Source organism: Thunnus maccoyii, chromosome 19 (genome assembly GCF_910596095.1).
Source record: "Thunnus maccoyii chromosome 19, fThuMac1.1, whole genome shotgun sequence".
Taxonomy (NCBI): Eukaryota; Metazoa; Chordata; class Actinopteri; order Scombriformes; family Scombridae; genus Thunnus; species Thunnus maccoyii.
The window spans coordinates 6,990,898-7,017,949 of record NC_056551.1 but is presented as its reverse complement, the minus strand read 5'-3'; the positions used below and the strand labels follow the sequence as shown (position 1 = coordinate 7,017,949).

At 38.4% G+C, this 27,052-nt stretch overlaps 1 protein-coding gene and 1 long non-coding RNA gene across 3 annotated transcripts; one reads left to right on the top strand and one right to left on the bottom strand.

Moving 5' to 3' along the window:
- Positions 1-904: 904 nt before the first annotated feature.
- On the bottom strand, positions 905-14,502 carry LOC121885732. Its single transcript, XR_006092607.1, has 3 exons — positions 14,377-14,502; positions 11,179-11,262; positions 905-1,210 (listed from the first exon to the last, which is right to left on the bottom strand). It is a non-coding gene; the product is annotated as an uncharacterized LOC121885732 (long non-coding RNA).
- On the top strand, positions 7,113-19,418 carry adra1ab (adrenoceptor alpha 1Ab). 2 transcript variants are annotated; one of them, XM_042395439.1, is made up of 3 exons: positions 7,113-8,343; positions 15,044-15,190; positions 19,366-19,418. In XM_042395439.1, the coding sequence occupies exons 1-3, from the start codon at positions 7,446-7,448 to the stop codon at positions 19,416-19,418; spliced, it is 1,098 nt and encodes a 365-aa protein (XP_042251373.1). In that variant the 5' UTR covers positions 7,113-7,445. The 2 variants fall into 2 exon arrangements, with proteins under 2 accessions (XP_042251373.1, XP_042251372.1); XM_042395438.1 differs by lacking the exon at positions 19,366-19,418 and having other exon boundaries at positions 15,044-15,963.
- Positions 19,419-27,052: the final 7,634 nt, after the last annotated feature.

The window sequence follows — 27,052 nt, the reverse complement described above, 5'->3', positions numbered from 1 at the left end:
ATAAAAATTCCAGAATCAATGAATATGCAAATATTTTTTGGTTCAAAAATTTAACAGCTAGACACAAGATGTCTCCTACTTGAACTGAAAAGTCCATTCTCATTATATGTATACTGGAGGCTTCAAGTTTCAAATTCAAAATTGTGTAAGTTGCATACTGGACCTGGCTTCCAAACGAATTGGGATGTCACAAATCACACTCATAGGCCCACCCCTTGAAACCAGATTTTCGATGAGCACAGAGAAACTTTCCACTTTCAGCAGATGAATGTGAAAACAGCTTTCTAGTGTCAAACTCTGCACATACATCATTCTGCACAGTGAAGCTCAAACATCCAACTAAAGTAATAAGAAGAAAAACATATGGTTGAGTTGAGGGGGACTTTAAGATTATTACTGTGTCTCAATACGGATAGTTCTGTTAGTACACTTCCATGTAGTACACTGTGTACTTACTTGCATGGTGCATGAATTTCAACAGGGTAGTGTTGTCTCAAATCGAATATGGCTGTTGTGCACTTACTGGAAATGACAATTGCAACATTTGACGGCATCCTCTCATCCTCAGAAGTTTGTACTCTGAGTCAAACTTGCCAAGTCCTCAACACAACTACCTGATTGTACTGTGACAAAATAGTCTCAATTTAAAGCTCTGTTACCACTTTTTTCCTCACAAAGAAATAACCTCATTGACAGAGAGATGAAGTAATCAGTCTGTAATGTAGCTATAATAAAAATCCAAACTGTTATGTAGCTTAATAAAATGAAAATAAAATAAAATGTAATATAAACTGTTCATTTGAATACATTTATATTTATTGAAATGTAGTGATATCTGTACATATGGAGCCTCAGAGGCAGCGCTGTTGTTCTGTCCAGTAAAAACATGAACCTTCACTTTACATTCAGACAAACTAATGTGGCAGCTACAGTTGTTAGATTTCATCTGTGAGACCAACATTTATCTTCCAAAAGGATATATCAGGATTATATCATATAACAAATTGTTGCAGAGACGTTAGAGCAAGCGGTAAAGAGCTGCAAAGATCAGTTCATCTGATCCGGATCATTTTCTCCCCAGGATGACGATGCACACTGTTGGGCTGCTAGCAGCTGAGAGGACTGTAGAGTGTCCAGACGTCCCGAAAAATTGGGGACAGTCTTGAATTATGAGCAGTTGTCCCAAATCTGAAATCCTGTCCTGTTTGTCCTGAAAATTAGACAAAACCAGAGTTTTGAACAGCTATTAAACTGCTTCAAAATCTTCGCTAGGTTGGGGGTCCCTCCCCTTCTGCTATGTAGTGAAGATGACGACCATTGAGGTTATGAACCATTATGACACAGTCCGGGTATTCATAGTGTACTGCATTTAGCAATACTTGTCAGTGTGAACGCAATTATGCACTCAAAATAGCAAGTGTAAGTACAGAAGAGTGCAAATTGAGTCACAGCATATGATTGCAAGTTTTAAGGTCAGAGTTTAGTGAGCACCCCTTTTGAATCCATTTTGTTTGCGACACCGTGAATCCGTCATCACAAAAAGCCAAGCAGTGGTCATCCTCATCCTCATCAATGGTGGAGGGGGCCATAGAGTGTAGGGCCTACTTTGTGTTTGGTGCTAATTAGCAAATGTTAGCATGCTAACATGCTAGACATTAACATGGTAAACACATGGATAATGGATGTAAATCGCTTTTCTCAGTTCAAGGAAAGTTTTACAAATATAAAATCTCCATGGATCAAAAGTTCATAATAGAAAGAGTCATAATTGACGTTGTTTGCAGTGCGAGGTGTCCTGTCAACAGTTTTACAGGTATCTCTTTTACAATGGTGGTCTATGGGGAAAATCCTTTTTGGGTCGCAGGGGGATTTTTTGCTGCAATACTGCGAGTGGCCACTGGGAAAAATTGGCTGCAAGGCTGAGCAATGGCGCCCTATCCAGCTCTTATTATACATCCATGACATAAAAATCCATGACATTATCACAATGTAAAGTCTATGGGCCAAGCGAGGTCTCACAGGCGAGGTCACAGGGGGAAACACTACTGTGCATATTCAGTGGGCCGCACAATGAGGAAGCAAACCCGGACGCAAACCCAGAAGCTAGAAACTTTTTTTGACATATGCGCCAGCCGAGCAATTCTTATTGGATTGAATGGGCACCATTTTTGATTCAGTATCCAGCTCTTTTAATACATCCTTGGGAAACATCATTATGTTAGCATTGTCACTGTGAGCATGTTAGCATTGAGGCTGTGGTTAGCATGACATTGAACATCAAAGCTTATTTAATAATAATAATGTTAGCAACTAGCATGAGCAATTCTTACACCTTACTCTTTTTCTTGTTTTTAGGATTTGAACTTGTTAAAATATTATGTTTATTTGCACAAGTTCAAATCTTTTATCAGGGGGTGTGCAGATGTTGTTAGCACGGTCAACTAAATCCCAGGTGCATTTTTGTATCTTAAGAAGGTGTTTTATTTTTCAAATTGTATGTAAGTTTTGAAAACTAATTGTTTGTCTTCTCTTCTATGTTGTAACAAAAACAAACTAAAGTTTGCTTTATTCCCTTATTAATTTCATTATTAATGTATAGTTGTAAATGTGGCACTGGGGTTACCGGGTCACATACAATAATAAAATGAGCAGGGCACATGACCACCCGTTAAATAAAAGGTATGAGCTGCTCGGGCAGGGGGTGGGGTCTGGGAGGATCAGGTGGGGTGGTCCACTGTGACTTTATTTCTCACTAGAGGCTGGCGGCAGGAGGATGGCAGGAGGGGATCACTTGACTTTGCTCTCCGTGCTGTCTCTAGCAGACAGAATAATGCATGACTGCTTTCAGAGAAAATTAGCTGAATTGTTTCCATTTTTTAAACTGGGTCCAGTGAGATGTGTGCGCTGTGATGAAGGTAAGACTTCTTTTTTTCTCTTTCCCCCTTCATCCCACAGCTTACTTCACTGGCTGAGTGACTGACTCCTGATTTCCATAATGGATCATTATGAATATTTTGATTAATTTTAATCAGGTGGAGGACATGGTGATTGGCTTTTTGTTTTGTTTTTTTTAACAGGCCAGTGACAAGCACATTGTGAAAACTGCTTTATTTTCACCATCACTTCATTATGCTAATTCATGCAGCCTAATGTTAAGTGTTTGTTTATTCAACACATACTTCAAAACTACTCAAACATGATAATAGCAAAGATAAATCTTTCATATTTATAACTCCCTTTTGCAGCTTCATTTAGATTTATATTCAGAACATTTCCTCTCAAAGGGTACCTAGGCCATCTTAGTCTAAAAAACAGTTGCAAAATGTGATGAGAATATACATATTTTATGAATATGGTGAAAATGATGAATGATTATAGTATTAGGAGACTACAAAGGCTCATGGTTTGAAGCTTGGGAAAATTAAATGTTTTCATCCTCTGAGATACATCTGCCATTTGGGAATAAACACTAATAACACAACCTCTTCACATGGATCAAAGCACAAGACAGAACACTTATTGTTTTTCCTGAAGGGCAGTGTGCAGCTAATGTTCAAGGTGATAAAACACAATGATTAATGTCATGAAGGAATTCAATTATGAACTTCAGACAACTGACTGCTGCCCTCAGAGAGTACAGCATTTTAGAAAGGGACCTCAAATATAAAGTAATTTATCATGGCAGTGCAGTGCAGTAGTGTAGTATGTGGTGCAGACCAGACTGTTATATTACAGAGTGTTTGCAGAAACAAATGATATATGAACTCTACTGTGGCCTGACACAATAGATCATCATCTTCAGGAGATTCATGTGAGCGCTTCAAAAGCACGTTGGATTTCATTTGTTCGATGAGACATCATGAGACATTATCATCTTATTTCAGTCAACAAGCACATTTAGCATCCATTTATCCATCCATTCATCCATTTACAATGGTGCTGTTGTGGAGAAATATTTAAAATATTTCAATAGGAGTAGTGATTTTAGCTATTATGGTTAATGATGAGTTGTTTGAATCAACTACCAAGAAAAAATGGCGAACATTTTCTGCTTTCAGCTTCTCAAATGTGAGGATCAGCTGCTTTTCTTAGTTTTAAATGAATTTATAGTGCAATTTGAAGATGCCTTTAATCAAGACATGTTGTAAGTGTGCAGGTTATTCAGCTCAATTTGCAAGGATGATGGACAAAGTAGCAGTCAAGCTCATTATTTTCTACAAGCTTGATAACACAAAATATAATGAATGTATAGACAATTGTGTAAGGCAAGGCAGAGGCATTCCATATATCATAGAGTGATGAGTGATGAGTGGCAAAGACAAACGCAGAACTTAAATGAAATGGTGTCAGAAAGGCTTATGTTAACATTGTGCATGACAGCCTTAAGGTAATAATGTTGTTGTCTGCCTGTGAACTGCTTTTGTGATTGAATGTGTCCATGGTCAGACTACATGAAGCCATTTAATATGCTTGCTAATATTCTCTCTGCCACAACAAAATCGTAATTATAATTCCAATCATAGATTTAATTGGCTGACATGTTTCAATTCTGCAATGGCCACTCAGACTGAGGAGGCTTACGGGAAAGTTCCTTCAAGGGCAAAGTGCCATCTTTCCATGAGATCCGCTAATGCAATAACCTGAGTGCTACATATTCGGATTACAGCTGTAGATTGGAGTGTAATGATGTTCACTGATAGCTTTTAATCAAATATTATCTGCCTAACAAGAGATGTGTGAAGTCTCACTGTTGGGGTGAGCTGCTGGTTGACGAAAAACAGTGCAACTAGTGATGGTTATAATTATCTATTAATCTCTCTTTATTCAATTCATTCAATTAAATGTCAGAAAATAGTCCATCGCAGGCTGATGTCTTCCATTCATGTTGTCTGACCAGCACTCCTTAATCCAAAGATGTTGAGATGATATAATGATATAAAGCAGAGAAAAACAGCAAATCCTCACATTTTAGAAGCTAGAATGAGCAAATCTTTGGTATTTTTGCTTGCTGCATTGATAAAACATTTTGATGATGTCTTTCCTGTATGACATATAAGCCCATCATTGATATGATTCATTTTTCTTGATACAGTTTTCCCTACTCTACATTTGTAGACCATGTAATCTAGGACATTTTCTCCCTTCAGTTTCCTATCTGTAGAAACTGAAGTGAGACTATCATTCTTCCTCTGTTTGCATTTGTTTTTTATATCTCATCCATATCACTATACCCTTTTATCTATATTTGTCAAATCACAAGCTGCTCAAAAATATTAGCATCTTGTCTGAAAATCCTGCTCCCCTATAGATGAAAGAAATCATAAAATACTCACACAATCTCCCAGGATGGGGGTGGAATGGGTTAAAAGGCAGTCAAGAGTGGAACAGACTAATAGGTCATTTTACACATCTTCACCACTTCATCATTTTGTCACATCGCTGATGTTACCCTGCCTCTTCCATACTGCATGAACACACGCATGAATGAAACATGAGGCAGAGAGACATGTAGAGGAGTTTTTAGTTTAGAGAGAAAGCCTCAGGGCAGACACCAACACAGCACGTGCAAATAAAATATAATTCTTCTAGTAAATACTGAATCTCGAGGCCAGTGAAGCAGGTCCAGGGCATAAATGTGTCATGCCCCAGACTTGCCTATCTAACTCAAGAGAGAATTATTTGTCTTTACGGACTGCAGTACCTCGAGACAAACAGTGCAGTGCTGCAGAATTTAGGAATGCTGCATTACATCTGCATTATTTCCCAGCACAATGTTCAGCATGATGAGCTGCTTTTACCTTTGTTGAATTGTCTCTACGTCTACTGTATTACCTCAAGTCAACATAAATCTCTTTCACACTTTTCACAGTAACAGCAGTCATCAAATCACAGGTGAGTTGAAGAAATCAACTTTTTAGATGTAGCTAATCTCTTTTTGCAGGCACTTCAGTGTTCCGAGAAATCTCATTACAACCGTAAATGTATTCCAAATATCACTGCGTCTAGCTATTCTGCTGAGACAATCCAAGATATCCATTCACCGCCCATTTCAATTCAATTCCCCCTCTGGCCACTGAGGCGGAAATCCCAGCATTAAGTGTTTATTTGGGTGAATTTCGTTCTGCCTCGTGGTGGGATGTGCAGTGAGCGAAAGCCTTTGATCCTGTACGACCATGTGACAAGCATGACTCTGTTCACCGAAGGCTTTATCGCGGCTGCTTTTTCATTCTTTTTGCCTCGCCGCCATTTATCTCACTGGATGACATCCCAGATCTCCAACACGTACAATGAGAGTGGCACTGAGTGGGACTATCACTGGACCAAAGTCTCTGCTGCTGTAATTTAGTGTTCTCCTCAAGGTTCAATTCCTGGCCTGTCATCTGGCGGTTGAGTTAGAGCCCAGCTCACAGACACAAGACCTTCAAGGAAGCCGTCACAGGCTCCGACTGAATGTCTGCTCTTAAAAAAATTATCTCTGCTTTCATTTATCTTTGTATGCACTGCATGCTTGGCTGGTGTTCCCATAATACCACAGATGATTTTCTTTTTGCCCCCAAGGATTGTTATTGCCTCTGTGGTGTCCTTGTCTGTACCTCTGTTGTTTTTGATTATATCTTCTTTTTCTATTTTTTCTTTTCTATTATAATTCTCACCGCTCCAACTGTTCAAGAACATTGTTTCCCCCTCACAGTCTCTCTAAATAGAAATTTTCATTTAATCGATCCACCTATTTAAATAATTTAGAATTGTGAAAGGCACTTACTTCACTCAAGCATAAGTCCTGTTTTCTCTAATGCAGCTGTAATGAAGAGAGAAGAATTATATAGATTGTCAGACTGATAGTCAGAGTGATATTTTTACTCTCTAATCATAACTGGGTGCTGTGATTCACTTTTTTTTTTTTTTAGAATGTGTTCTGTTTTATCTGTTAAGTTTAGATCTTGTCCTACACTGCCAAGGAAAGAAGAGAGCTTAAGTGGTAGTGAACCTGTCTTGGATTATGAATGTGTTTTTAAATATACTTTATCTCTTCTCTTGTTTGAACAGGATTCCTTCAAAAAAAGGAATCAGCATGGCTGAAAATGACATCTCAAATCCATGAATGACTGGCACTTAAAAAATGAATATTTGTAATTTCTATTAAGCTTTTTTGGACCAAAAATGGCAAACTGTAGAAGAGTTTTTCTTTCTACATATGACTTTCTGCCAAGGAATCCTTGCCAGGACCACGTGATCGGCGTTGGCAAGAGCCGCTGCATCTACAAATGAACTGGGAGAGCAGTCTATGCAGAAGGAAAAGCTTTTATCCCCTGTGTTAGGAGGAGCAGAAAGAGGCAGAGGGTTGCACTTTTATTAGTTAAGGAACTAATGCGGCATGAGTGTAATTAATCTACAAGACATTTAACAACCTAATACACCCAAAAGACCCAAAAGCTGCTGAGAATATGAGTGCCTTCTCTACAGCAGAGAGCTGTCCCAACTGCAGCTCCTCTGCCTACCCAAAGGTGGATGTAGCCAAGGCAGTGATTTTGGGAATGGTGCTGGTGGTGTTTGTAGTGTTCGGGGTCCTTGGCAACATCCTGGTCATCCTGTCTGTGTTGTGCCATCACCACTGGCGCTCTGTGACACATTACTTCATCGCCAATCTGGCAGCGGCGGACCTGCTGCTCAGCTCAGCTGTCCTGCCTTTCTCTGCCACCTCAGAGGCACTCGGCAGATGGGTGTTTGGCCGGCTTTTCTGCAACGTCTGGGCGGCCCTGGACGTCCTCTGCTGCACTGCCTCCATCCTAAGCCTGTGTGTGATCTCTATTGACCGCTACCTGGCTGTCAGCTATCCTCTGCGCTACCCCGCCATGGCGACGGGGCGGCGAGGCCTAACCGCAGTGGCTGCTCTCTGGGGACTCTCTGCAGCTATATCTGTGGGCCCTCTGTTTGGCTGGAAGGAGCCCGACCCGGAAGATGAGACAGTGTGTCGAATCACAGAGGAGCCCGGCTACGCTCTGTTCTCAGCGTTGGGATCTTTCTATATACCTCTGGCCATCATCCTGGCCATGTACTGCCGTGTGTATAGTGTGGCAAAGAGAGAGACAAAAACACACAGGAAGGGCAGTAAAGGACAAGGAGTTGAGGTGGAGGGGGTGATGCTGAGGATACACAGAGGGAACGCTGCTCAGACGGGGAAGCAGGAGGATGACAAGGGGATGATGAGGCATAAACGCAACACCTTTACCCTCCCGAAGTTGCTGAAGTTCTCAAGAGAAGAGAAGGCAGCCAAGACCCTTGGCATTGTTGTCGGGTGCTTCATTCTGTGCTGGCTCCCTTTTTTCGTGGTTTTACCAATTGGTACGTACCGCCTGATGTCTAGTGCTTTTTAACTTGCTTTTTGTCTCTCTCTCATATATTATATTTTTATAAAAGATAAATGCCTGCAAAGCTTTTAAAAACCCCAGAAGGTTGTTTAACAACACTTATTGCTGTTTTGAATGTATTTTCAGAACCTTTAAAGACTCTTCTGTCTGCAGCATGATTAAAAAGATTTTCAACATAATAAATTGCGAGTCTGCTCTTAATGGAATAAAATATGGCAGTAACATGAAGTGACATCTCGTTTTGTAAGGTGCATCAACAAAATTAAAAGGTTCATTTTCAGGTAGACTAATCTGTATTGTTTACATTACATTATCGTCACATTATTATGTAAGGTTTTTATTTTTCTCCCATTGGTTAATATAAGAGACACAGATTTAAATGTGTTCAAATAAAAGTGTAAATAATTTTCAAAATAACTTTAAAGAACAACCTAAAAACCAGTTAAAAATCTTGTTTTGGTAACACACATGATCCATAGTAAGTCGTTAATAAGACATTAGTTAATGATGAACTAATCATGAACAAAACATTAATATACCTTTGTAAATGATTAATTACTGCAATGTTAACATATCACATTTTTGTTGTAAGCCATCTATAAGTGATTGGTTGATTATGAAATATTCATCAACAAATCATTAGTAGATGATTAATTAATGATTTGTTGATATATTATGATTTATATTATGAATAATGTGAACTTTCAAAGCGATTATAAGAAGAATTGACTATACCTCTTCTGTTGCAACCTCAACCTCATCATTTACAAGTGCTTTTGCATCTCGTAAATGATCTGTATATGTAAGTAAGTTATTTACAAACTTTTTGAAAGCTGTCTAATTGTAAATTGAATTTGTTAATGTACCAAGGTGTAGCACCAGAAGCACCTGGCTAATACTGGAAACACAGGAAAGCTGGGGATTGAAATCAATCAGTGTGTTTACCCTGACTGTAAGTTATTTGTAAATATTTATCCACATAAAAACAAATTGTTTATGAATTATTTGACAATGCGTTGTTCGTATAACATAGTGACATAATTTCTCATTATCGCTTTGAAGGTGATTCATAATATCAACAAATCATTAATCATCGACTGATGATTTGTTGTAATTAATTAATCATTTATAGATAATTTACAACATATTTGTGATATGTTAACATGGCATAAATTAATCATCTGAGGTATATTAATGTTTTGTACATGATTAGTTCATCATTAAGTAAATGTCTTGTAAATGACATATTACTAGTTATTGTAAAGTGTTACTCTTGTTTTTGCTGACCTCCAGTGGTTTAACTTGCAGTGGTGTAGAGTAGTGTACTCCAGGGTGTTTTGGGACACTGTGACATCACTGGTGGGTGTGGTTACAGGTGCAGCAGAGCATACTTCTGACCACACCCAACCATACTCAATGGGCCTCATGCAAGAAGCATTAGTACAAACATATTTGTTCTTAAAATGCACGTACGAGTGATTTAAGAAAATTGTGGCATTCATCAGTTTTCTCATACTTTTAAATTTCTCTTACATAACTTTTTGCGTTTTCTATTGGAATGTCCTAACTAGCCGTGAGCAACACAGTCAGTCAGTCGCGTCATTTTGAGCTGAACTTTTGTTGGACGCCGTGTTTCTATTTACTTCCTGAAAGCGCTGTAGGACACTGTGGGCCTAATTCACTAATATATGCATAGAAATGTTCTTATTTTGCGTGCAGAAAAAGTGCGCACACAAAAGTACCGTCAGATTCATGACACATGCACACCAGCCGATTTTGTTCTTACCACTGTGTGTATGTTAGTGACTCGGAATCTTTCAAAATTGACAGACGTGTGCCCGGCTATTGGTAATTAACATGCTACCACGCCCCCCATTTCTCTATATAAGGAAAGCTCTGTTGGCGCAGTGCAGCAGTGGAGAGAGCTGTCACTCTCTGCAAAGAGGGCCATGGTAAACATGTCATTGGCACAACCATTTGGAGCCCAATCATGAAACCTGTATACAGCCTGCGAAGCTGTTGCACCACTACCACGCAGTACGTCCATAGCAAAATAAAAAAATTGGTAAATACATAGATCTGTGGAATTGATCTAAATAAATCTCTACTGCTGCACCAGGTGTGCATCGTGTTTCGTCTCCGTCCACAACAGGCCGTGATGTAGTGAAAGCAGAGCATCCCTCCCTGTGCCACTGCTGAACTGTCAGGCTGTGAGGAACACTTTTAATGACAATTTTAATATATTAATAACTTCATTACATTTATGATGATGGATTACAACATCTTAGCTATTAATTTTACAATTAATCAATACATTGTGTATGTTAGCATTTTCATGCTAGGCCCAATGCTTTTTTAAATAATTGTGGTTTAATATACTGTTTACATTGAATAAATATCGACTATATCATTTTTTAAGACTGTGGGACGTTTATGATTTGTGCGTACTCATGGTCTAAAGCAGTTTTAAATTCGTTTGCAGCGTAAGAACAAATTCAGGTAAGAACATATTGATGAATCACGGATTTGTGCTTAAAATGTTCGTATACACGGTTTAAGCACAGATTTGTGTGTGCGCACTGTGAATGAGGCCCAATATCATGGACGAGAAACGGCTGATTCGTTTAGTTGAAATGAGTTATCTCTATGATACCTCCTCATTTCACTACAAAAACCTAAATAGGGTAGCAGCTGGCTGGAGGGACTTAAGTTGCTATTGGCTATATTGTATGTCATTTCCAGTAAAGAAACATCTAAATATATCAATATAAAACATGTGTACAAACGTAGGAAGATATCAAGTACTCACCCATCTTTTACTTGAGTGGTTATGCCTCCAGTTTGATCTCGAGTTCACAGCTGTTAGTTCTTATTTTCCTCTTATTGTTTTGTGCTAGAACAAATATAAGAGAAAAATAAGAAAACACTTCATGCATGAGGCCCAATATCACTGCCTGGATAATAAAAACATGTGAATTTTGATGCTTCATACAAGTTAACATCTTTGTTTGGCTTAAGAAAAAGTGTCTCAAAATCTTCATAAAAACAATAATAATAATAATAATCCAGACGGACAGAGGAGTCCTTGAAGAATTTGAAAATACTTTCAAAACAGCAACAACAGCTGTTGTTTGACATTCTGAGTTTTTGAAGATCACCTTGACTTTATCTTTCAGAAAAACAGGTGCTTCCAGTGACTCTGTGACTTGACTGCGATGATAATACATAAGAAACTGGGACTACACGGAAGTAAAGCTTAAAATGATTCAGTTGCTGATGTTCTTGAGGAAATTGTTTATTCTCTGAATCTAAAAAGGGATTTTCATTATTCAGAAATTAATTGATGTCGTAATGAGTGCTATAATGGTTGCTGTGGCCTCCTGTGTTATGAAATATTAATTAGAATGTTAGCAGAGCCAAAATTGAAAAGAAATTAAATCATTTTATTCTGCTGTTGTAGTGAAACTTCTCTGTAGATATGAGCTTCAGTTAACAATGTCAGGAGTTTCAGGAAAAGGTACATGGCCTTATCTTTAATAAATGATACTTCTATTTTGTCAGTCAGACTCTGATGCTGGGTCTGATGCTGATAGCGGGGATGTCATCATAGATATAAGAAAGGACAGAAACCAACCTTTGTGAAGCCTAATCTACAATCTTAATTGCTTCTGGAATAACTCTTATAGTTTGACTGCGATAAGTGATTGTCAGCATGGACCACTGTGTATTTAAGGGTAATAGTCTGTCAGCAGTTACCTCACAGGTCACAGATGGTGAGATTAATGCTGAAAAGTGTGTTTGGTTACACAAACTGTAATCTTATTAAGGGAGAGAGTAGTCTATTATACAAGATGGAGGAGACGTTGATGGAATACATCATCTGGGCAAATAATAAGCCATAATATGTGTCATCTTTTTTTGTTGCCAGCATGTACATTCATAACCATCCATATGAAAGACACAGTGTGTAACCAAATGTAAACAAAAGGGTCGCTCTGTAAAACACTGGAAATTGTTGTCTCTCATAAATTGATTAACAGGTCTTTTAACAGGGATAAATGCTGCACAAATTAAGTTATTGTAGTTTGACAAAACAATCCTGACTCAAGGTCCACTTGCTTCCTTTTTCCAGAACTTTCAACTGTATCACACAGTCTTTCTCAGTGGATGGAGTTTGCTCAACTGGATCTGTTGACATGTGAGCTCAGTAGCTGTTATAATTTCATCAATAGCCCTTTTAGGATTTCTTGTTCATGTTGAAAGCTCTGGGAAAAGTTAGTAAGTGGACCTTTACTGAAGAATGAACTTTCATGTTTAAGTCATTATAGTTTTTCAAATATGAGGATTTTTTGCTTTGCATACACTGTATGTCATGCTGAAAAGAATATCTTTGGGTTTCTGACTTTTGGTTGGCTAAAACAATCAATTTGATGACATCACCTGATGCTCTTAAGGCTGCAATATGCATTTTTACTATTTACTTGATAAATGTAAGATTAATGATAATCTATAATTATAATCTAATAATTAATGATAATGAATAATCCTACATGCAACCCTAATTTGCATAGATAATGTTTGTAAACACAGAAAACTTATATTTATTATATATATTTATATGATTAAAAATACAGATTGAACCTTTAATATGTAGCTCTAACTGCAGCCCTCCTGTGGTTTAGTACTGTAGCTACAACTATTGTGATGCAAAAGCTGTTGAGGCCTGAATCATTCTTATAATGGTGCTTGATGGTATGTTTTGCTTTATGAACACAACATCAAGCAGGACCTTCCTCGTTCCCCGCCATGCCACAACTCTGCTACTGGAGTTTCTCATAAGGGACATCAAGAAATTCAATTACAAGCAGCCAAATAGAACAAATAAAACACCACAGTGGAGCAGAATGGGCTTCTGCTGTGGGATGAAATTGAATCAACCAAACTATTGCTCCCTCCTATGAAAGCTATTATAGATAACAAGCATGAGGCTTAATGGGCTGTAATGCTAGCAGGCATCCTCAGTCCCGCCATAGCCTCCCAAGACAGCCAGTCATCGGAGAATAGTTATGCATTTCAATTGAGACAGACCTTCACGGCTCACAGCGCAGCACTCATTCAAGCACTGAGGCAATGATAGTCTGAGATTCCCCGACTGAGGGTTTGAAAAACCACTGAATTTTTTATTTTGTATCTTTCCTGCGGTCTTCAGATGGAAAACTTGTTTTGTGCTAAAGGACTTAGTGGCCGCCAGTCTGACAGTGCAGCTGCAATGCTGGAATTACTTGTACAGTATTACAAAGCTCATAAAATGAGATGACTGTTGCTTATCAAAGGCAGCATTTACAAAAGCCACTGTGGCATTGCTTTGGTAAAAGAACATCGGTTTTGCAACATGAAAATCAAACCTGTGACTGGAATTTAACAGCTTTTATGTTCTCCAGAAAGGAGGCAGATGTTTTCAGTCTGTATGCTGTGCTTGGGGCAAGGAACAACTGAAGAGTGCATTTATACAGCACAGAATGTTGTCACTCATCAAGAATAATTGCAGTTTATTACAAATTGGATATTTTTTTTATCAAATTGGATTTTTGAAGCTTTGGTCATCATAGAAGCAATTTTTTTCCTCTAGATCCTGTGGTTCAAGACAAATCAGTCTATGCCTGAATTGATTTTCTGACATTGTTTTTTTTACAAAACACTTTTTCTTGCTACCAATTCTACATCTAATTATCAACAAATCTCGCACATCATCAGTGTGGTTGAGCCCCCCCAAAAGTTATTCTTTTATATTTTGATCTCTCAAAATGTTTGCCTAATTCTTAGAGGTGTGGTTTATTTTACATAACTGTAACAACATATAGAAGGTATGTGCACATATCGACTCCAAGCCAAATTTAATGGCATTTCACTAATAAGTGTTGCTTCATTAATATGATTAATTTAAAGGTGTCCTGTGGAGTTTTCTTGTAAACAAACAAAGTTTCTGTTTAAATTCAGTGTTACTCACCTCATCGAATGCATTGTTTTTCTACATAACATCCAAAAAACATGAATGGATTTCCTCACTTCTAAAACATTTTCAAAGAATTTGTTTAAACCTGTATTGTTTACATCCATGTTTGCTGTTAGCACGTCTTCTTCGTCCCCTGTCTTTGCTGGTGCATCGCTGTGTTTTTTGGCACGTTACTGCCACCTATAGATCAGTGGAAGAGCGTGAAACCATTGACAGGAATGTGGATCATACCACTCATGTGCATGAGTGTCCTCATGCATGTTTACAATGCAAACAAAAGAATGACCCAGTCATAAAAACATTGCTCAATAGCACTTCAAATATGAAAGGGTCTTCCCCAAACTGTTGCCTCAAACCTGGATCCACACTACTGTGTGAAATAGCCTTGTATGCATGTTAAATGGAATTAAGGGGCCCAACAATGAAAAAACAGCCCCAGACAAAAAGTATATGTCTACATACTTTTGATCATTGTAATGATCAATTACTCAGTGTAACACAGATGCCTCGAGTCAGAGTAGTTTGAAATTTTGTACAATTCATTCATTTTTATAAAAGGGCTCTCCAAGTGCTTTCTATTTCTACTTGGGACTTGAGGTATTAGTGCTGTGTTTGTGTGTTTTCATTCCTGTATTTATTTGTGTCTGTTTGTGTTCTCTAGGATCCACCTTCCCATCCTGTAAGCCATCTGAGACTGTATTTAAGATAACCTTCTGGCTGGGTTACCTCAACAGCTGCATTAACCCCATTATCTACCCATGCTTCAGCCAGGAGTTCAAAAAAGCCTTCCTCAATGTGCTCCGTGGGCGCTGCCTGAGAACTGGGGCTGCCAAACCACAGGGACACATCACAACCCATTCCTCCAGTCCAGGCCCAACGTCGAATACCTTTGTTCTCTCAGCGCAAAATCATGTCACTGTTTCCTCATGGGGTTGCTGCAGGGCGCTATCGACATCCTCGTCATCTGTCTGTGGTCCAGGTCAGACTCAAAGTGCACAAATCCAAAGTAAGAGTTTGCTGAAGGCGTGGTGTTTCTCAGCAAGTCAGCCTCCCATACCACAGAACCCCTCAAGTCACCGATCAACTAAAGTCTTATGCCTTTCTCTTGGAGTTACAGGAGAGGCTGTTTGATCAGCATGTTGAGATAATTTGTCCAGAGCATCCAATCTTGTATCTTGCCTCAAGTAATCTCTTACATATGACTTTTACATGTATATAGAGGCATCAAAGTACATGGTCAGCCGATAGTGACTTGCAGTCAGAAGATAACTCTGTTGCCTTAAGGCTGTATGCAAGTTTCAAAAACATGATTTGGGAAAGTTAATGAATAATATTTTGTCTACATCAACAACCACTGCTGAGCTCCTCTTGAACAGGGCACTAATGTTAAAATGTTCAAGAGGAGCTGCCCAGTGGCCAGAGAGAAGAAGTGTGAAGTATGTGTGTGTATGTGTGTGAAGTATAAATGCACAACAGGAGACTTTTGGAAAAAATCCAAACCTTTTTGGAGAAAATGCCAAAAAAAAGAAAGCCAGAACCTCTTTTTAATGCAAGTATGGACACTAGGTTACTAGGGATTACCATCAGTGCTTGGAAAAGAATAAAAGAGCTAATAGAATCTTATTGAAATGTCATTATAAAAAAAAAAAAAAAAAAAACTCCTGGGACATTATTTCTTTAAACACTAGTGGTATTTCTGCAGATTGCACGATAGCCCTTAAGGGGCAAGATACTCATTAATCCTGGCATAATTAGCATTCACTGACATCTCTGAGAAAGTGGAAGCTGGTGTTGTAGGATGTGTGTTGTTCTTACATGTGTGATCTCTGTTTTAAAAGGGATTTAATTTTGAAAAATCTATCATCACAGAGAGAAAACGTTATAAATTGTGAGATATCAGTTGATCACATATACAGGGAATGGGATAAATAATAGGAAAAGCCTACAATACAGTCTAACATGAAAGCCCCTCATTCTACTCCTCTGAAGCTTTGAATGTTCAGATGTTGTTGAGCCTGTAACAAAGAGCTGTTGAATCAATTTGTAATGTTTGACATCATCGCTTGTGGTGTTGTTGAATAAATGAAAAGGTGTCAGTTGTTTTTCTCTCAGTCTTGGTATTTGTGACAACTGGTCTTCTGCCAGCACAGCTCTCCTGCATTTTTACTGAGTTTTCCAAACGCAGTTGCATGTCTGACCTCTCATATCTGTTCATCTGTAACTTATACATCTGTATGTTGCCTTTAAAGCGGCATTAATTGATTTTTTGCCACTAGGGGGCAGAAGAACTGCATAATATTATCACCAGGATTCTATTTGTTGACTTAAACTCTCCATTTAACACAGCTTCACTGCAACAAGCTCTCCTAGCTGACTGTGCCTGAGCCTCTCTGCCTGTTTATCACTAACTTCCTGGCAGACAGGAAGCAGCATGTGAGGCTGGGAAAGCATACCTCCACGCCTCTGACCATCAGCAGGACACCACAGGGATGCATGCTCTCCCCTCTACTGTCTGTATATGAATGACTGCACCTCCACAAGCTCCTGTGTGAAGCTCCTCAAGTTCCCAGGTGACACAACTGTCATTGGTCTGATCCAGGATGGGGATGAGTCTGTGTACAGACAGGAAGTGGTATGGTTAACATCCTGGTGCAGCCATAACAGCCTCAAGACAGCAAAGTTGATAATAGACTTCAGGAGAGCCCCATCCCTCCCTCCACTCACCATCAACAGCACCACAGTTGCAGATGTGGGATCATTTAAGTTCCTTGGCACCAGCATCTCCAAGAATCTTAAATGGGACATCAACATAAGCTGCATAACCAAGATGGCCTAACAGAGGATGTTCTTAATGAAGCAGCTGAAGAAGCTCAACGTGCCACAGGCAGTGTTGATCTAGTTCTACACTGCCATCGTCCAGGCCATTCTCATATCATCCACCACTGTTTGGTACAGTGCAGCAACCAAACAGGACATTCAGAGGCTGCAGCGCATCATTCATTCAGCCGAAAAGATCACTGGCTGCGAACTCCCCCCCCATTAATCAGTTGTACTCCTCCAGAGCCAGGCAGCGTGCAAAGCAGGATCACCTCCCCAGCCTGGACACAGACTCTGTGAACTTTTTCCCTCAGGAAAAAGACCCATAAAAACGTCCACCAGCAGACACAGAATCTGTTGCCTTACTAAATAGCTGAACATCCCTCATTTAATCCCTGCACTTGTCACTTTCGTATATTTCATCAAAGTGGACTTTAGATTGTACATTGCATTCAACCTCCACAGTTACATTATTTAATTATTTATGCACATGTCACATTTAATTTAATTTTTGCTCTTGTCACTTTCATATATTTCATACACTTCATTTCTTTGTCCGTAGCACAGTCCATATTTCCTTTGTACTGTCAATATTTCATTTCAAGTTTTATATCTCATTTCAAAGCTATTATTATTCCATTCTGTAGATAGATTTTATTTTTTTAATTTAATTTTAATATTTGTTTATTTCATTATTTATATTACCTTACTTTTGTTGTATTTCTATTCTTCTATGGTGCATTTGTGGGAGCTAACACCAAGACACATTCTTTATATGCTTGCATACTTGGCTAATAAAAGAGATTCTGATTCTGATCCCATATTACCATCCACCAGATGAATGAAGGTCTAATATCCACACCTTTTAGCTCTGGTTTGGTTCCTGAGAAAAGTATCTGGCTCTTCAGCTGATAAATGCTCCTCTGTGTTTGTCTGCAGTTTAGTGCTGGACTGGTCGTATACAGAGGGTGAATCACAGCTGCTGGAAATGTGCTTGATGAGAGCAATGACATACAGCCATACACTAAATGTGTCTTAAGACCAAAACAATGAGCTAAAAGAGGCCAAAAACCTCTGTAGAGTTGCAGAGTTAGTGATAATACTCTGTGGGTTTATCACTATGAGTGAAACCTTTCGCATCACATACAGTCATTTGATTGAGCTGTTTATTTGTGGAGCTTTAAATCTTACTTATCTTAGTGCCCAAGGCTGAAAATTAATTCCCACTTGTTGTCTTATGATGGATGGAAGGACATTACTGTGGGGTTCCTAGTATTCAATTCCCCAAAAGCAGTGTAACCACGTTCATGATGTATAGGAGGTGTAGAAAATAAAAATATGACATTATGAAAAGGAAGGATAATAACTTTGAAGAAACTAAATCGCTGCTACAATAGAAGAAACAAAAATTATGACTGTAACCTTTAAAATAAAAAGGCTGTAAGATCATCATGACATGTAGCAACACAGACAAGAGGACCCTCAACAAAAACTGAAAGGGCAATTGTACTGGATTGTATTATACTTTATGAACATGTATGGTGTGCCGACCCACTCTGTGTTCTTACTGAAATGAAGTGACTTCATTAATAAGCTAAGTAAAGCCTACCATTTCACACATAATCCAGAAACAAACATCATGCGGTTCAGTGTCAAGATAATATTAGCATTTTGTTGATAAAACATGTCATAAATATTGATTAATAGCTTTATTAATATCATCCAAATATTTGTATTGGCTTTTTAAATGCAAAAACATTCAACTCATACAATCAGCAAGACCACAAACAACATCCACAAGATAGAGAGAAAATAAAAGCAACAATGATAAAACAATAAAAAAATAAAAATTAAAAAATACCAGTTATTACACATATTACAGAGATGTCAATCAATTAAGTCATAATCCTATGTTTCAGTGTCTCTAGCGGGGAATTCCAAGTCAAAGTAGTCCAAAAAAGGCTGCCAGACCCTATAAAATCCCCGTGATTAATAGCTTTAAAAAGCATGTTTTGGGTGTCTTATCTCTTTTTTTTTAAGTTGTCGCTTCTCCTTAGCCATTAATCCTTTGCCTCCTGCTACGAACAGAGTTGTTTTTCTTTCCTATGCTTGGATTAAAGGCATTTTTCCACCCTGCAGACAGCATGGCAGTGATGAATACCTGAGAATGCTTATCTGAGAAACGCAGAATGTTGAGGGAATTTCTAGAAGACAAATGATTTGTCATCTCATAGCCATCTAACTACAATAAGAAGAGTTTCCTTATTCTGCATTACTGTACGGGATTTGTACTTTAACCAGGGCATTATGTAGCTGTTCAGGAGGATAATGTCTCTGTTTAAACTCTGGTAAACTCTGTAAGCTCCCAGGCTTCACATTATTGTAGACACTAAACTGTCTCAGATACCTAATAAACATGCAGCTCTTGTTTTCAGAGATTATGCAGCAAAACACTTAAAGTCACACTGCATTAGGCAACAAGTAGCAGAAGGATGTGTTGACTTTTCCTTAAAGAGATACAACTGAATGTAATCAAAATTATATATTGGTAATAAATACCATGATATTTCATGTTTGGATATGTGTCACATTTGCATAATTCTTTTAAATTTTCATAATCTCTGTTTCACACTTACTCATGTAAATCAGACATAAAATGTATTTCCATCTCCAATTACAATTTTTCATGTATGGATGTCTCAAACCCACACACGCATGTCATTCTTGCATTTTCCTGTTTTGCTAAAATACATAGCTTTACACTGCAGGCACCGTCAGAAATCTTGGAAATTCATGATTCAAAACTCAATATCAGTGCTAGAGAGACTCTAACAGACAAAGAATCATCAAACCTCTGCTTGCTTTTCTCTCTCCCTCTCTCTCTCTCTCTCCGTCTGTGTTTGTGTGTGTGTATGTGTGTGCAAAGAGCAGTCGGCCGGTGTTGTGCCTGCTTCCATCAGTTCAGATATTAATTATGGAAATAGATGCATCCAATTCCTATTAAACATGCAACTCTCATTTTCAAAAAGCAGCACAAGATTTGAACAGTGGTGCAGCAGCTATCTAGACACCCATTACTGGAAAGACAAGTTTGTTCTATTTAACCTAAATCAGTTGACTTAGCAAAGTGATGTTTCATTACAAACGGCATCATGATATATAATAGTGCTGAGCAGCGAGTGAAACAGTTGACGAGAATTGTAACTGGCTCGGGAAGTCAGAGAGGTCTTCATCATTTGCGATGAGGAAAATATGGTTTGTTTTATGTGTCAGACTGGAAGACGCCTCTGAAACTTCTTCTGAGAGTCTTTGTTTACAGAACTGAAGTTCTGACTGAATGACTGAGCATACATATGCAATTTTTTTGACACTTTCAGAGGTGTTACCATCCCCACTGATGTAATAGTTTGTAAAGAAAAGCAACAGAAAAGTTTTCTATCTACACCTGCTTAAATTACTTAAGGAAATGGAACCATTTCATATGCAATGCATGTAATCTAGTGTAATGTCATAACACAGGTGCTTGCACTGATGTGCTAAACTGAGTCACCTATTGGAAATGTAACTCTTGACATTAGTGTTGCTATTAGATTTTCTAAAATTCCCCAGTGTTGTTTACTGAAATTATTTTCTGTCTCACTGAACACTGAAATGATATATCATAATATTAGAGGTGACAAATTCTGTCTGCCTGCAGAAATTAAATCGGAAAGTTTTTATGGCTCCTGAATTATCTGTTCCAAATGCTTATAAAGTTTTGGGCAAAGGCCAAATGACTTCCCAAATTTGCTTCCTATTGAGCAGATTCTAATATTTACTTGGTTGAAGGGATTGGACAGCAGCTGTATAGAAAATCATATTATGACAAAAATAAATTAGAATAACCCTGCAGTTTTATTTGTTTTGCAAGAAGGAATTTATGTCCTTCCATCCTAGTCAACAATCAGAAATTCATCTCCAGCCTTAAAATACTAATATCTGTAATATTTATTTACCATTTATTGGAAATATTTAATGAATAAAATGACGCTCAAGTAGACAGTTGCAGTAATAAACCAACAAAGAATTATCACTAACTCTTCAGCTCCATGCAGCTTTTTAGCCTCTTTTAGCTAATTGTTTTGGTTGTACAACACATTTACTGTGTGGTTCAGTGTCACCGCTCTCATCAACCCCATTTCCAGCAACAACAGGCAGCTGTTTTCAGCAAAACATCTCCAATAAAGCTACTATATAATACCTGCCCATCACCAAACAGAAGTCAAACAAAGTAAGCGGCTAGCTAAGTGGAATATTTACTGTAGCAGAATTTCCAGGAGTCGGTAGAGACCAAACCTGAGCTAAGAGGAGGGTGAATATTGGATTTAAATTCATCAGGCTAATGCTAATGTTGCTCCATGTCTGCTGGATTTGTAAAATGTTTGCTAACATGTTCACAATAACAATAAAATGCCAGGGCTGTGTGTCTGTTAGCTCGTTTGGAGTTCTTCCAAATGTTCTGCCCCTTAGTGGCCAAACCTCAATTAATGCAGCTTTGAATGTGCAGAGAAATGAATACTCACATGTTCCAAAACAAATGTTATTCCCATTGTGGTGCTCATATTATTTGTGAACAAACACTGACAAAACGCTATAAATAAGCTCAGATGAAAGCCCCTACATACCCACTGTTCACAGGTGTTTTCATTTTTCCTTAATTAGTCCTCCTCTCAGGACTGTATGTACAGATGGAGCTTGATTGACACATGATATTCTTATTGGTAAGTTAAATTTCTAGGCACGGCTCCTCCAAACTTCAACCTGAGCAGAGGTTTAATCAACCACAGTCAATGAAAACACCTGTGCGGGTCCGCAGGTCCTTGGAGCTTTAAAAGAAGAACAAAACCGGCAGCAGCTCCATTATTACTGAAGCAGACACTGCACCCGCAGGCACACTGCCAGAGCCAGACTGTGACTGAACAGTGGTATGAACAATTTTATTGATCAGTAGATTTCAGCTTTGCAATGAAATGCTTTTATTGCAGAAGCTCAAGAACATCAAAATGTTTCTTTCTCCCAATTCACTTCTTGCTTCTGAGCAAATTAAGGCACACAATGAAATCAATACAAAAAAAAACACAAAAGACATATTTAAAAGACTCCACATATATAAATCATTCTAATTATTTACCTCTCCATAACACCTCGGTGTTCAGTTGCATTTGGAATTATTAGAGCTCATTGTGTGTGCATGTGTGTGGACTCAACTGATGTGAATGTTGGCAGCCATAAATGAAAATTAATTAGAAAAGACTTAAAGCCTTCACATACGAGAAGGAGCTAATGCCATGTAAGATGCATTTCATGGTCATGTCACTGAACATTTGTTTTAACAGCAGTCAGCTGCAATCTGGCACAGTGATGTCTCTTTCCCGGTCCATTCCAGTTGCTCTTAAATTTATCAAAACACCTTTTATATTTCAGCTAATCTCACAGCGCCTGGACATGAAATCCCTCTATTTCGCTTCAAATTTTGCAGCTGTCAAATTTTAAATAACATTATTCACAGTATCTGAGCTGGGTGATGGACTTGTGGGTCTGGTGGTGGTAAAAATGAGGCTGTGGTCTGTTTTATAAGCACAAGACATGTTGAGAATCATGTTCCTGAAAGGAAGACTGGGCTTGAAAAGGTCTGGTCAGCAGCCCCATCTCGTCCTGTAGTGTGTACAGAATCTGGACAGCTTAATGGTATAGCAGCAGGTTTTGTATAAAGTTCATGACACGGCATGAAAATAATGAGCACTTCATGTGGACCTTTTCGTTCCCCAGAAAATCACAAGAAAAGGAAAAAGAACAAAGCAATAACGTGAGGTTAAGTTAGAACAGAATGTGGGATGCTTGGATTCATTTTAGGCTCTTTTCTTCGATACACTTGTTATCAGGTCTCCAAGTGTTTAAAAGCATAATCTTGATTTTTATTCATCAATTTATTTTAAAAAATATGAAAATCTTTAAATAATCTTGTAAATATTGTAAATCAATTTGTTTCTATAGATATTTCTATACTTTACTCCATAGTAATAACTCATAGTGTAATCTGTTTAAATCTAAGCTAAAAATAGCTGCTAATTGGTGCAAAGGAGCAAGTTGAAAACCTTTTACAACAACCAGATTTTGGGTGGAATATCACTTTAACTAGGACCACAAGCTTTCCATTGCCTTAACTATATAGACTAACTTAATAAGCATAATTCCCACATGCATTAGCAAAGTGATGTTTCATTACAAATGGCAATGAAACATCCCACATACATGAGCATTTTCTCATAAATTAATAATAAATGAATGATAAATACAATTGCATATGAATCTAATATACAGGTATGCATATTGTCATGAAGCGGCCACTAGAGGGCTCTATATGACATTACTGTGCAGGGGAAGGACCCCTGTGGTAATATACTGTAGCTTCTGAGTCAGATCCTATCTATGAAAATGTACCTGTGGGCAGAGCACGCACCCGTGAAACATCATGATATACAGTATATTTAATCATTTCATGGATGGAGAATACATGAGGCTGATCGTTCCTAATGAAATTACAGGTGAGCAAGAGTTTGGCCTTTAACCATTTTCCTGTTTAAACACATAATTATGCTTTTCATTTAAATCTCAAACTGTTCACTCATTATGGTTTTTTTTTTCTCACTTATATCTTTTTTTCACACATTTTTTTCATGTGCCTCTGAGGAAGGCACATGAAAGTGCTTCTGAAGTCAAAGAATGCTTTTATGTCAAAAATAGTTTTAATTCATTACAGCGCAGTGCATGGCAGATTTTTGCTTTTAATTCTCTTGGAAACAGCTCTGGTTGCTTGATAGTTGGTTACTACCTTTTATTACACATTTTAATTCTGCCCAATTTTGTAAAAATTCAAAGTAGATATTAATTAATTACTGTGTTTTATTATTGGTAGTTAATACATGAACAAAAAAGCAGCAAAAGGTGTGCCACAGATCATCCAACCCATCACTTTTCATTCATCTACTGAATAGAAGGAAATCCCATAAGAGTATTTGTCAGAGGAATCAAGAAGTGGTGAGTGAACAGCATGACAACACTGCCACCTAGTGTAGTCACATTTAATGCACCCCATCTAGAAGTGATATACTGCATGCAGCATGTCGTAATAACAAGCCATTTCCACCCTGCTGAAGTGTTTTTGAGGCAGACCTACTTGTTAAATTGTGTCTGTCCTTCAAGGATTAAGTGCATTATCCATCTGTTATCAGTTCTACAACCTTTTTGGCCTGTTGAGGACTGCAAGGTGCTGGACTCCATAAAGTGGGGTATTTGCTGGACATGTGTATCACAAGCTTTACAGACAGGAAGACAAACACATTCACACCAGCATGCAGTTTAGTCTTTCAAGGTCACCTAACCTGCAAAGACTGTGGAAGGAAGAACACTTGAACACTGAAAGAACAAGCAAACTGCACACAGAAAGTCTCAAGTTAGAGGTCGGCCAGGTTGGGTTCGAGACAAGACCTTCTTTCTCTGAGGTGACAGTGTTACCACTCATCTACCGCACTGCCAACTCTACTAGAGGTGGAAATAATCACTCACTTTGGAGTAAGAGTACAGTCTAGATCTGCTCTATGTGAAAAGTGCCCTGAGATGACTTTTGTTGTGATTTGGCGCTATATAAATAAAAAATGATTGATCGATCGATTGATTGATTGATTGATCGATTGATTGATTGATTGATTGATTGATTTGAAAGGCTTTGTTCAGTTCAAAGACTGACTATGTAGATAATTTTATTTTTCTAAGCTAAATGATCACATCACCACTCATAACGCTATGATGTTGCAGTGCTTGAAGCCCTGTCTTTTCAACAGACTGACTGCAGTGAGGTCAGTCTGTTGCTGGTTCACTCAGTTTAATGTAAAAATGAAACCCTCAGTATGCTTCAAACAAATTGCTTGTTAGATCGTCTCACACGGTCTAAAACCAGTGTGCCTAACAGTTTTTGTAACGAAACAGACAATCCAACAGTGACTGGGCAGGTAAGTGGAGGAGTGAAGTTTGATTTTCTCTCTTAGCTCTCTTGTTTTATTCTGCACACAAGTACTTCAGTCAATTTTTGTGTGGACGACCGAGTGCAACACCATGAGTGCCTTCAAGGAGAGACTCAAAATTTATACGGTTCATCAAGTCAAGACTAAAAGGAGGCTAGGAGGCCTATAATTGCAAGCTTTTTGCCCCACTTTCAAGTGTAGCCATTCAGAATGAGCGTTAACACTTGAATGTGGTCAACCTATTTCATTTGAAGCATACTGAGGCTTGAAGCCTGTGTAAAAACTGGTCTGTGTTATCGGCTCCAGTTTTCATTGTCTCTGTGACTTTCAGTCTTTAAGTAGGGTTGCTACAACAAAGTAAAATGCTGCATCACAGCTGAGCTGAGGATACAAGTAGAGGTCCAATGCAAAAAGCTATTGATTTGGAAAATTGTCAGCTAAAGGACTCTGTTAAAGATTAGTTTGTACATACACTGAGCACCTCTAAACTCTAATTTATGTTTCCTTCAAAGTGGTCTAAACTTGGTACCATCTAACTGAGATCTCAGAGCCCCAAAGCCTTTGCCGAATATCATCACTGTCATGTTTGTCTACAGACAAATTCAAACAATAGTAAAATTAAAAAAGTGAGATTTTGTTTTCAGTAGTTAACCACAAATAATCTTGCAGGTGTAGCTATATTTCTGTTATCAGTTTTCTTGGTATGCTCATCTTGTTTTCGTTTGTGTCTCTATATTTCATGAGTTACAGAAAGTGTATAACATAACAATAAAAGCATAAAAGTCAGAAGAAAGAAAACAGAGATTTGATTCCTTTTTTTCTCATTTTTTAATTCTTTGAAGTCCTTGTTGTTTTTTTAACATCACCATCCATGGGATTCGACACTTTTTCCATAGTGAACAAGCATCCCAGAAACCCCACAGCCACCAAGACAAATACCATCACACAGTTTCACTTTCACAAAAGGGGAAAGGCTTACAGGGGGGACGAATGGGGTCAAGGGTGAGAAGGTGTTCAACAGCATCAACAACCTCAGAACGGAAGGAAGCTCCTCTCAGTCTGCAGCACATTGCGTACATACATATCACTCATATATCATTAGCATAATATGGCATAGAATAAGCATCCAAGCTGACAGAGCGTTAAAGGAGTATAAGTGTGTGTTTTTAATGTGTGTAAGTGTGTAAATCGAGGAGGCATGGGACACGGTGAGGATGCCAGCATTGACAGCTGGTTTTTAATATCCACGTCAATTCTTCAGGCATGGGTGTTGCATCACAGCAACGGCTGTTTGGTGGTGTGTGTGTGTGTGTGTGTGTGTGTGTGTGTGTGTGTGTGTGTGTGTGTGTGTGTGTGTGTGTGTGTGTGTGTGTGCACGCTACCACTACAGCCTGTAGTGTGCTTTCAACTCTAATAGATTCTTTTTAAGTAGCAGCGGATTCTGGATTCCACGCAACTCAGCAACGTATTTTGAAGAAATGGTGCCGCGCTGTCACAGAATAATTATAAAAATATGTGTGCATGTGTGTGTGTGTGTGTGTACGCAAAGCTGTACTAATAGCACCAGGTCAGGACAGGTTGCTAACGGCAACCTCCAATCTGACAAGCGTTGCCATGACAAACAAAAAGCAGAACCCTATAAGAGTGGAAGGGTCTGTCGCCAAGGCAACAGCCAAAAACAACGAAAGGGCCAGAGAGGGAGTGAAAGAAAGAACAAAGAAAGGAAGAAAGACACACACAAAGACAAGCTGAAAGGAAGGAATGACATGGAAAATACGAAAATACAAGAAGCA